This window comes from Oryx dammah, unplaced genomic scaffold, assembly GCF_014754425.2.
Source record: "Oryx dammah isolate SB20612 unplaced genomic scaffold, SCBI_Odam_1.1 HiC_scaffold_7, whole genome shotgun sequence".
Classification (NCBI taxonomy): Eukaryota; Metazoa; Chordata; class Mammalia; order Artiodactyla; family Bovidae; genus Oryx; species Oryx dammah.
In genome coordinates this window covers 24,314,371-24,326,636 of record NW_024070191.1, presented here as the reverse complement: position 1 = coordinate 24,326,636, position 12,266 = coordinate 24,314,371, and the positions used below count along the sequence as shown (strand labels likewise).

At 33.4% G+C, this 12,266-nt stretch overlaps 1 protein-coding gene across 1 annotated transcript in view; it reads right to left on the bottom strand.

Moving 5' to 3' along the window:
* Positions 1 to 12,266, bottom strand: part of TNKS (tankyrase) — a 156,018-nt gene that overhangs the window by 129,285 nt on the left and 14,467 nt on the right. Inside the window, exon 2 of the mRNA XM_040242882.1 lies at positions 5,964 to 6,188. Within this exon, the coding sequence (XP_040098816.1) occupies positions 5,964 to 6,188 (225 nt within the window). The remainder of the gene's footprint in view (positions 1 to 5,963; positions 6,189 to 12,266) is intronic.

Here is a 12,266-nt window from a genome sequence, read left to right as displayed (position 1 = left end):
TGAACTTCCCATAACAACCCAGTGCAGCAGGTCTGATGCCCGCCTTACAAATGAGAAATTGAGGCTCAATGCAATTAAATTGTGGTAAAAGAGAATTCATACCTAATTCTAAAGTCAAGCATTTAATTTCTGCCATATCATTCTACACAAGTACAAGTCAAGATCACACCAGAACTGTAACTCAAGCTTTCTTTCCTTTATGTGACTTCTAATGGGGGCATCTATGCAACTGTCCTAAATACTTTCCTCCAATGACAGATGACCTTGTCCTAATCCCATCAACATGCAAACACAACTCTGCAAGAACACCAAGACACCAGGGTTTCATTTCAGGAGACCCACTAAAATACTTCTTGCTCTTGTTCCCTCCATCCTTACATTCAAGTAAATCATTTCAAAAGATCAACACTCAAAGTGGTTCCCCCAAAGGCAAAATAAAATATACACCCTCTATCTCTAACCACAATTATTTATACCACAGCAAATATAGAAAAGTTCTGGCTTGACACAAAATAAACATATATTTTGGCACACTGTGGCATTTCTTAATGTCTTATTTGGACTGTCATACCTGAGGGTAGACTATCAAACAACTCCCAATAAAGCAACATTCTTAATCCCAGATTCTGTTTATAGATGAAAAGTCTAACACCCACTCCATTTAAAAAAACAGAATTAGCAGATTTAAATAACTGAACAACTAAACAATTTTTTAAAGCCCTAAAACTGCAATTATTATACTTAACAACTTCTAGTTTGGTCAGTGAGAAAGAGGAGTGAGAAGGACTCCATAAATCTTTATCTCCAATTTGGGCTTGCCTCTGAAATCTCAGTTACCAGGGAACTGTACAAAGCAAGGACACAATTTCTTAAATAATATCACAACTACCACTATTACACGCATTTCAGATAACACAGTGATCATGTAGAGAGAGCACCAAATGGTTACATGAGCCACTGTCTCAAATACCACTTTTTAAACAACCCCAAGCTTAATCCAGGCATCTCAATGAACTCCACAGATTATCCGAATGACCATGTTTAACCTAAAAGTAAGTGCAAGCATATAATTAATTGCCTTAACAGACAGTCGTGAGCATTAAGTAAAGCATTATCTCACTTTAAGAAATATATCAGGTCTTTTTCGGTCATTCTTTTGTTCTGTTATTTGACCTTTTCCCTCTAATTTAAGCATCTTTGATATATTTCTTAAATGAGAATGAAGGCATTCATTCTGGAAACTTTAATAGAATACAATGAACAAATAAACTCTCTATGTAAATATATATATTTAACACTATTAACCAGAATGCCTACTAAAGTAGTAACAAATTTATCAGGTAAATGCAAAAACACTAACCTTCTTGAATGCAGCTGAAATCAGTGGGCAAGTCATCAACATAATGGTGCTCAGTGTCAGCAGGGATTATTTCAGAAGGGAAAAATTACTATCATTTTTGGCTCTTCTCCTTTTGAAAGATACAAGTATGGAATTTTGCCAATTTTTTACTTTTATAAAAATGCTACATTGAGATTTGTTTAAAAGATCCCAATTCAGTATTATATGAAGAATGGATGTTAAAAATGCCAAAGGGAGATACTCTGGCAGGAAGAGGCAAGGGATGGAACAATGAAACAAAGGCAAACGAATCAAATTCTCAAGGCTTCACTGAATTTTCAATGAATTTTTGCAAGGAGTAAGAAAAGTGTGGGAAATGACTTTTCTTAACCTAGCTCATTTATAGATGACATATGGATAAAGAAAGTGACAAGCTAAATCCAGAGCCCTAGTCAAGTTCTCCAGCAGCTGTATTTCTTTGATTCTTATTAAGAAGTTCTAGCTTTCCAGTAGTTTCCTAAAAGTAATCAGGGTTGACATATGTGATTAATGAAAATGACATTCTCTATAGTACTGTTTATAAAATAATGAAAAATCAGAAATCTTCTAAATGGCCTAATATGGGTGAAAGATTTAAGAAGTGGTTATTTCTATATAATTCTTGACAGTCTTTAAAAGTGAAGTTAGATAAAAAATATTCACTGATAATGAAATACGGTCATAACACAGTGAAAAAATAAGAAAATGGCATGTGTGGAATGATCTCATTAAAGGACTATGTACACAGGTACACTGACTCTAACAGCACTATCTGACAGAACTTTGTACAATGATGGAGATTTCACTATTCACACTTGGATACAGTAACCAATGGACAGATATGGTTATTAAGCACTTGAAATGTGGCTAGTGCAACTGAAGAATTAAATTTAAACTTTTTTACATTTTAACCAGGTTTCATTTATTGGCTACAATATCAGAGAGCATAAATCTTGATGGACAGAAAATGAGGTGTGCCAGTTAATATCACTGTTCTTGCTAATAAACCCAGAAAGCTGTTCATCTTCAATATACTATATTTGAAATAACAAAAGACAAGAATGTATCAAGTGGTACCATTCTTCCCTCCTCTGCTCCCAATCCCATGCCACTCTCAAGTTCCAGGACTTTTTAATCAAAGGACCATGGAAGTGATCAGGTAATTTAGTAAAGGGGTATATGATCTGAAGAGAAACATGAGTACATAGAACAGATAATTTAAACTAGAGTTTGAACAAGCAAAGTAAATATATCTTTCTAGATATAAGACACAGAAAATAGAAATCATTCCTGGAAATCATGAAAGCAAGATTACTTTAGGAGTGAGTTATAATAATAAGGATTTAGTTTAAGCTTTAGTAAACAGATTATCTTAAGTTTTTTTTAAAGTAAAGTAAAGATTGCCACTTTAAATTTGTTAAGTATTTGATGATCTAAAAAAAACTAAACTAAGAATAAAGAAGAATGTTTGGCACATTTAAAGAATGAAATTAATTTTTTAGGCTTACAATACACTCTTTTTATTTATTTTTTTTTACTTTACAATACTGTATTGGTTTTGCCATACATTGACATGAAATACACTCTTAAATAAATCTCACTAAGCAGAGACAACTTTTCATTCTCAGTGGAGAAAACATTTCTTTTTATAACAACTTTATATCAGCTCTAGAAACTGTGGCAAAGAAACAGCTTTCTCCTTTCTTTACTAGTAAAACGGTAGGAAATTTGAATCATCCATTTCATGCATAGGATATAAACATTAGTGAAGAACTTTGGTTAAGTACTTTGAGTTGCCTTCAAGGGAAAACAGTGAATTATATATCATCTAACCACATCAATTTTTGGTAGATTTACCTGCATCACCTTTTTCTTTCTTTTCCCTCCCTATCTCAACTCTTCATGACAGAACTCATGGGTTTAATCTACAAGTACCAACAAAAAATGTTTGACGGTCCATTCATTATAGACAATCCATAACCAGAAGTCAATGCATGCTCAGGACCAATATTCAACAACCCATCCTTAATGAAGAATAACAATGATTTGATGAACAGTCGATTACCTAAACATAGTTTATATCTGACTATAAAATGTTTTATATTTGTATATAAATATAGGAGTATCTGTATTACCCAGCAATCACACTCTAAAGCATTTATCTCAGAGAAAAGAAAACTCATCTCTATATAAAAATCTGTATACAAATGTTCACAGGAGCTTTATTTGTAATAGCCAAGAAGTGGAATCAACCAAAACGTTCTTCAGTTGTGAATGCTAAACTACAGTACATCAAAACCATGGCATAATAATCAGCAATTTTTAAAAAGATCTGGAAGACAAATAAAAAAAAAGCCAATCTCAAAAAAATTACATACTGTATGATTCCGCTTATAGCATTCTCAAAATGACAAAAGTTTACAGATGAACATGTTATTGGTTGCTAAGGATTAAGGATCTGAGATGGGGAGTAGACCATTATAAAAGTAGGCTATAAGTAGGCTTCCCTAGTGGCTCAGATGGTAAAGAATCTGCCTGTAACGTGGTTCAATCCCTGGTAGGGAAGATCGCCTGGAAATGGGAACCGCAACCCACTCCAGTATTCTTGCTTGGAGAATCCCATGGACAGAGGAGCCTAGCAGGCTACAGTCCATGGGGTCACAAAGAACTGGACATGACTAAGCGACTAATACTTCCACTTTCTTTCATAAATGAGGGGAAGCTTCCAATAATATGTTCTGTATCTTGACTACAGTTACATTAATCTGAACATGTGATTAAATGGCACAGAACTCTCCACATTGTACCAACACCAGTTTCCTATTTTTGATACTGTATTATGACACTGTAAGATGTAATCAAAGGGTGAAACTAGGAGAAGGATATGTGGACCTTCTTGTACTATTTTTGGAGCTTTCTATGAATCTATAATTATTTCAAAACAGAAAGTTAAAAATACATAATAAATGCCTCTTATTATGTAAAGAGTTCCAAAGAGTCAAATATAATAAAGCAATATGATTTTTTAAGATCTGTGGTTCACTGGTAAGTACAACAATCTCGCAAAGACAACATAAAAGGAAATTTTCTTAAAAGCAGCAACAGAATGAAAAATTCAAGAGGTACAGGTAGGAAAATAGAACACTTCAGCCTAAAAGAGATAATACATTGGAAGGTGAAAATTGTGTAAAATTCTATAACTAACAACAGAAAAATTCAATGGATGTGACAAAGTGAAGCAAGAAAGAATGAGAGTAGGGAAGTTGAAGATCTAGGAAGATTTGATAAGAGCACACTTCAAATTCAGTAACAGTTAACACACAGTAACTTACCATAAATAACTTAAGAGATTTAGTAATCAGAGAATATGTGGTAAACTCAGGCTTTTCAGATTAGTTTTATGAATGACTTAGTCTAGGACATGGCTGTTTTAGTGGGAGACTTAGGAGGAAATGGGACAATCAAGTGAAAGTGTAAGACGTCAAAGGATAGGGTATTCAAGGGTCATGTTGAAATGACCTTGAATTTCATCTGGTAAAATTGGCTGGTGAAGTGATAAGGGATAATGACAGAGAATAGGATAAAGAAGTTTGTCAGACAATGCAATAATTTGAGGAAAACGAAAAAATGTATTTGAAGCTGGAATAGATGGCTATGAAGGGGGAGAAAATCTTAATACCGGCACCACCTCTGTATCTTTAAACGTGACATATTTATTTGAGTTTTATCAGAAAAAATAGCCAATTATACTGAAATGGGTGCCATTCAAGAAGATAATTTATAAATCAACCCGCCAAAGGCTAAACAAATATCCATCATCTTGAGTTTCAAGAAAGAGACGATACATTCAGGAGACACTATGCTTGTTCTCTAGAAGCCCATTTTAGATTTCAAAATGAAAGATTTTGCAAAGTCTAAAATAGATGCCTATTTAGATATACATATAAAGGAGAAAGAAATGCTGATTGAATACAATTCCATATAATCACAATACTTAAAATCGTTGAAAAGTTCAATTTTGTTTGAAATTGCTTTTTCTCTAGACTCTGTTGAAAATATTAAGCCTTGAACTGTTGTATTCGAATCACTCAAAGCTTTTCCAGGGCTAATAAAATAGCTGGTGTTCAATTTTAGCAACATAAAGAAAAAGGTTTTGCCTTAGTACTAGATGACTTTCCTTGAATCAACCTGAACATCCAAATATGTCATTCAATTCAGTAAGAACCTGTACTTTATAATGGTTCTCACTGATGCTAGGATGGAAAACTTTCAGACTTTTAAAGACTGTAAATTAACTAAATTTGATAACAGTAATCCATCAAAATTTAGTTCCACACCAGCTGGCATTTGCCTTACATTTGGAGAGTTAATATTGTGAATCTTGTTCCTAACCAACTTTAGATTTCCATGTCTCTACTTTCCCTTTGATGGAAAAGAATGGCTTATAAGAAGTAACAAAGTGTTCTTTACTCTGAGGAAACATTTCCACTACAATAAAAAACAAGCAAGGGTAAACCTTTATTTTAAATGTTATTCTATCTGTGGGGTTGACCTTACAATTTAGATATCACCAAATAATACTTACCAATACATACATCGATCTTTCCTTTTATAGCAGCTTCATGCAGAGGGGTATAGTTCCAGTTATCCCTGGCATTTGGATCAGCTCCTTGGCACAGTAACAGACTCACAACCTCAGCATGGCCAAAAGAACAGGCATTATGAAGTGGAATGAGGCCGCCATCATCACGAGCATGGACATTAGCACCCATCTGTAGCAAGTGTTCTACCACGTCCTTTCTTCCAAAACCTAAAAGTAGGGAAAATATTTTATATTGTAAATCATTTTGTAAAAAGAAACATTAGAATTCCTTTAACAATAATATCAACAAATATGAACAACTGAGGTACTATGTTCTACAGCAAAAAGGTTAAAAAAAAAAAAAAAGATGTCATTCAAATAGATTCTCTCATCTCACAGAACTGAGAACTAAGGAAGCTCTTCCTTTAGTTTGGGCAATTCCTTCCAAAAACATTTCTTCAATACCTATTACATGCTAGAAATGCAGGATGAATGAGGCAAGATTCCTGTCCAAGGCATTCACTTTCCTCTCAAAATCAGATGCATAAAATCCATTTCTGTATTTTTAAATACCAATGAAAATCAAATCTAAGACAAAGTACAGCACTTAACATTATACTAGGGAAATTGGAGAAGAATATACAGATACCAGAAATACATGGTGATAGTTTGGTTACAAGATATCTGAAAAGGAAGAACTAAAGATAATGCCATAATATCTACTCTTGGGACTGGTACCCAAACTAAATGAATGTGTAGTTACAATTCAAATTTGGATTTACTGAGTTCGAGGGAATTTTAGGACAAACAAATGAGAATACAGGCTTTTGGAAATACAGAACCAGAACGCTGGTGAAAAGGATCACAATTTTCAGACAGAAAAATGCTGGTACTGGAGGGTGTTATTAGAAGAGCCAGAAAAAAATCTAAAGCACTGTACATACTAGGCAAACACTGAGAATGGTAAGAAATACCAAGAAAACACATTATGGATGTTAAAGGGCCACAATATTATGCCAAGTCCAGCATGATGAGGATTTAGTGAGATAATGAAAAATGGAAAAAATAGCCATTTTGACAATTTGAAGATCATCATAGTATTGTGATGAAATTTTAAGCTACAATGCAATGGGTTAAAAAAAAAAGATTACTGAAAATATTAGCATTTTTATCTTTACCAGCTTAATACTTTTATTAGTGATCTTTCCTTTCCTACTTTACATTTTATTAGGACTTGCCAGCTGGGTATCACTGCCTCCATGCTATTACTTACCATGTAATGTTAGAAAATGACAGAAAACGACATTCTAACACTGGAAAGCAGTAATGGTCATATCTTCTTTCATTTTATGCATATATTAACTAAATAAATGAGAATTATGTGGAAAATAGAAAACAAAAAAAGATTTATTTCAATATATGTCCTTTACACTATCTTTAGAAATTCACTCACTCCAGGAAAGTAGGCCAAGGAAAAGTCTCCTGCTTTATAGATTTGAGTAAAGCCTGCATGCAAATTCACATTTCTCTAATTAGTGCACTAACAATGTTTGAGAACTAATTTCCTTTCTTCACTAATAAATGAAGTAAAAACAAAAATGCTTGGTATCAGCAAGAAAGTGGTGAAATGGAGTTGTGTTCATACACTGTTAATATGAATATAAACTGGTGCCACATTTTTTTTAAGGTTTTTTGATGTGGGTCATTTTTTAAAGGTCTTTATTGAATTTATTACAACATTGCTTCTATTTTATGTTTTGTTTTCTTGGTCTGGAGGCATGTGGGATCTTAGTTCCCTGACCAGGGATTGAACCGGTTAACCACTGGACTACCAGGGAAGTTTCATGGTACCACATTTCAGAAAAAAATGTAGCATTATCATGAATAGGCTTAAACAAATATACTCTCTGACTCAAAATACCACTCTTCAATTTTTATCATTTAAAAAATGATTTATCCACAGACAAAGATTTTGCATCAAGAATGTTTATCATAATGTTATTTACAGAAAATCATGGAGATTGGATGTCCAATCATATTGTTACATAAATGCTTAAATGACAGTTTTTGAATAAAAGAATCTGTATTGAAAGGATGTTAGAACACTGAATGCACTTAATATCACTGCGCCATATATTTTAAAATGGCGAAAATGGCATTTTATTTTTAAACTGCTTAAAATAAACAAAAATTTTAAATTTATATTTTACCATAGTAAAAAAAAAAAAAGTATAGACCAACCACCCACCCACCACCCATCCTCACAGATACACATACAATATTATAAAAAATTCCAACACAGAAAGGTGTTGCTCATACATCAACCAGTTCTCCTTCCATTCTTTCTCCACCTCCGCTGCCTCCCTCCCTCCCTCCCTTCCTTTCTTGGCTGTGCCATGGTGCAGGTGGGGTCTTAGTTCCCTGACAAGGGATCAAGCCTGCATTTCCTGCAGTAGAAGCGTGAGTCTTAACCGCTTGGCCTCCTGGGAAGTCCCTCAATTAGCCTTTGGGATTGCAAATATATAAAACAAAATATAGGAGAAAAAATATGATATTTGAAATATAGATGGATAGAAAATGAGACTAAATCACTAGGTACTAGAAATACGGAATTTTTTCTTCTTTTTTAATCTCTTTTCCTATTACATAAAACATAATTTTGCATAAAATATATGTATGTGTACACATACAAGTTTAAAAAGGTGGAGGTGAACAGGCAAAATCAGTAAAGATACATTTTATGTGTTGATTATGAAATCATCTAATTTGATTTTGTATTAAAATGCATTAAATCAGTGTTACCCACAAAAAAACTAATCCCCTACTTAAAATACTGTAATTTAGAAAACCATACATAAAAAGCTTATCAAAACATGTACTCTACCTGTACTATTAAGTACAATTCATAACTGGTCATTCGTCACTCTATCCATGTTTAATGGATATGCATTAATTACTTTTTATACATAAAGAGAATTCATTACCTATGATGGTCATACAAGGCCTTTGTTTCATAACCAAGGTTTGTAGCAATTATCTCTGTAATTGATTTTTTTGGGGGGTCTAAAGAACCAAAATAAAAATAATAATTAGGGCTGGTTCAAAGAACTACACAGAATTTAACCACACAGTAACTTACCTATTAACTAACTCATATGAAATAGCTTCTAAGTGAAAGCATTACAGACCCACACAAGATTTTCAGTGTCCTATTCCACTAATCTAGCACATGGCAAAAAAAGCTACAATTTTTAAAAGGAATAATGTTGCTATTTATACATATGTTTATGGCTTAGTGTTACAAAGCACAAAAGAAAAACCAATGAGCCATCTCTCTCTGAGCCAACAGAGGCTGTTAAAAATCAAGACAGTGTAATACTCTGATCTTTACCAACAAAACAGTATGTACTGTTAGAAGAGACTCCCAAACTGAGAGTTGTACAAAAGGTGTAATTTAACTTTTACAGAAAATTTCTTACAGAAAAATTCTTTTTGCTTAAGTACATGCCTTATTCCTGACAATAAAAATAGCAATAATAATGGTAAGTAGTTAACATTTAGTAAGCTCTTTTTTCTGACAAGAATGCCAAATGCTTGACAAGCATTAGCTCCAGTGATAATATCCTGTGACAAGCATTTTCCTCATTTTATTGTTGAAGAGTTCTTTCCCTCAGTTCTGATACTCGTGAACTACACTTCCAAATACACATCTCAAATCTGCCTACTCCCAAGGGTCACCAGCTTGGTTTCAAGCTCCACAATCTCTTGTCTAGACTTCAGCACAAAACCTTTTGTTGGTCTCTCTACTGTCACATCTGCTGCCTAACAATTCATCCTTATCAGAGCAGACTGTGTGTCTCTCTTCAAGGCATGCATCAGATCAGGTCACTTCCCTGCTTGAAATCCTGCAATGGATTCCAATAACACATAGTAAAACCTCCTTATGACCTAACAAGTGAGTTGGCCATTCTCACCTCTCCTATCTCATTGAGCTTTACCAACCCTGTCTTTCACTTTCTGTTCCCTGGATATGCCAAACTTATTTCAGCCTAGAGGACTTTGTACTTGCTGTGTTCTCTGCCTGAAGACCCACATCTTCACATGCCTAGCTCCTTCTGTCATCAGATTCTCAGCCCAAAGATCACTTTCAGAGACTCTAATTACTCAATGTCAATCTGCCCACCCACGCACACACATTCTTTCAACATTGTTTTCAACTTGAGTTCTTTGTATATTTTGGACATTAACCTTTTACCAGAAACATCATTCACAAATACTTTCTTCCACTCAGCAGGTTGCTTTTTCATGTTTGTTGATGGTCTCCTTCGCTATGCAGAGGCCTTTTAGTTCGATGTAGTCTCACTTATTTTTGCTTTTGTTGCTTTGCTTTTGGTGTCAGAGTCAAAAAATCTTCACCAAGAGCTATGTCAAGGAGATTTCACCTGTTTTCTTCTAGGAGATTTATGGTTTTAGGTCTTACACTAAGGTCTTTAATCCATTTTGAGTTAATTTTTATGTATGGTGTAAGATAGTGGTCCAGCTTCACTCTTTTGCATGTAGATGTCCATTCTCCCAACACCATTTATTAAAGAGATTGTTCTTTCCTCATTGTATATTCTTGGTTCCTTTGTCATAAATTAATTGACCATATATGAATGGGTTTATTTCTGGGCTCTCTATTCTGTCCATTCGGCTATATGTCTTTTTTTATGCCAATATCATACTGTTTTTTATTAAGTTAGCTTTGTAATATAGTTTGAAATCAGAGAATGTGATATTTTCAGCTTTGTTCTTCTTTCTCAAGATTCCTTTGGCTATTTGGAGTCTTTTGTGTGATACCATGCAAATTTGAGAACTGTTTTGTTCTATATCTGTGAAATATACCATTGGAATTTTTATAGGGGTTGCATGGAATCTTTATTGCTATATTGTAGTACAGACATTCTAACAATTTTAATTCTTTTAATCCATGAGCACAGAATATCTTTCCATTTATTTGTCTTCTTCAATTTCTTTCATTAGCATCTTACAGTTTTCAATATACAGGTCTTCATTTCCTTGATTAAATTTACCCTAGGTATTTTATTCTTTTTTTACACTTGTAAATGGGATTGTTCTCTTAATTTCTCTTTCTATTAGTTTATTATTAGTATAAAGAAAGCCTATAGATTTTTATATATTGATTTTATATCCTGCAACTTTATTGAAATTTCTTAAACTTTTTTGATAGAGCCTTCAAGTTTTTCTATATATAGTGTCATCTGCAAATATGACAATTTTATTTCTTTTTTAATCTGGATGACTTTTCTTTTTCTTGTCCAATTGCTCTGGCTAGGATTTCTAATGCTATGTTGAATAAAAGTGGCAAGAGTGGATACACTTATATTGTTCCTGATCTTAAAGAAAATGCTTTTGTCTCTTCACCATTGAGCATGATGTTAGCTATGGATTTGTCACATATGGCCTCTATTATGTTGTGATATGCTCTTTTTCTAGAATTAATTCTGGAAAGTTGCAAATTTAGAATAGCGAGTCTTCTAATCCATGTGTATGATATACCTTTCCTTCAATTCAGATCTCATATGTACTTCTATTTTGTGTTTTTCTCCATTAATACCTTATTTTTCAAGGATTAATGGGTATTTTAAGGTTTTTGTTGCTTTGGCGGTGAAAGGGGCAGTGGTGCATTAGGGGAGGTCAGTAAAACCAGATTGCACAGAACCTCTGAGTCATAAATAATCAATCTGAATTTGAGCAGGGCAACCAAGTAGCAATAAAAAGTTCACCCTGATGAACTGTTCAACTAAACTAAGATTTATGAACCTCTTTTATAAATTTTAGCATTTTCTTTCCCCTAAAGAGTGTGAGAGACAATTACATTATTTTACATACTCAGTTTAAAAAATATATTATGTGGAAAGCATTGTGCTGGCACTATGAGGAAAACCTAAATTGATAACACATTATCTACACCCAATATACATAACAATTTTCTTATTCTAATGTTAAGAGTTTCAATTAAAGTCTCTCAAAAATGTTTCAATATCAAATGTAAGGACATTGGTATCTATTCACTAGGCCTGAGTTTAGAGACAGAAAATTGTTTCACTTGTGTTCAGCATTTTAAACTGCTTAAAATTAAAGCCTCAAAGGAACAACCTTGGGCAATATTAAATCTTGTAACTAACAACTATGCAATCTAAAATTTAATAGGAGAAAAACCTTGGGTATTTGGAGTATTTAAAAGTGATTTTATTTATAGTAGCAAAATCATAGCCTAAAGACATTTTTGACCTAACTGGATTG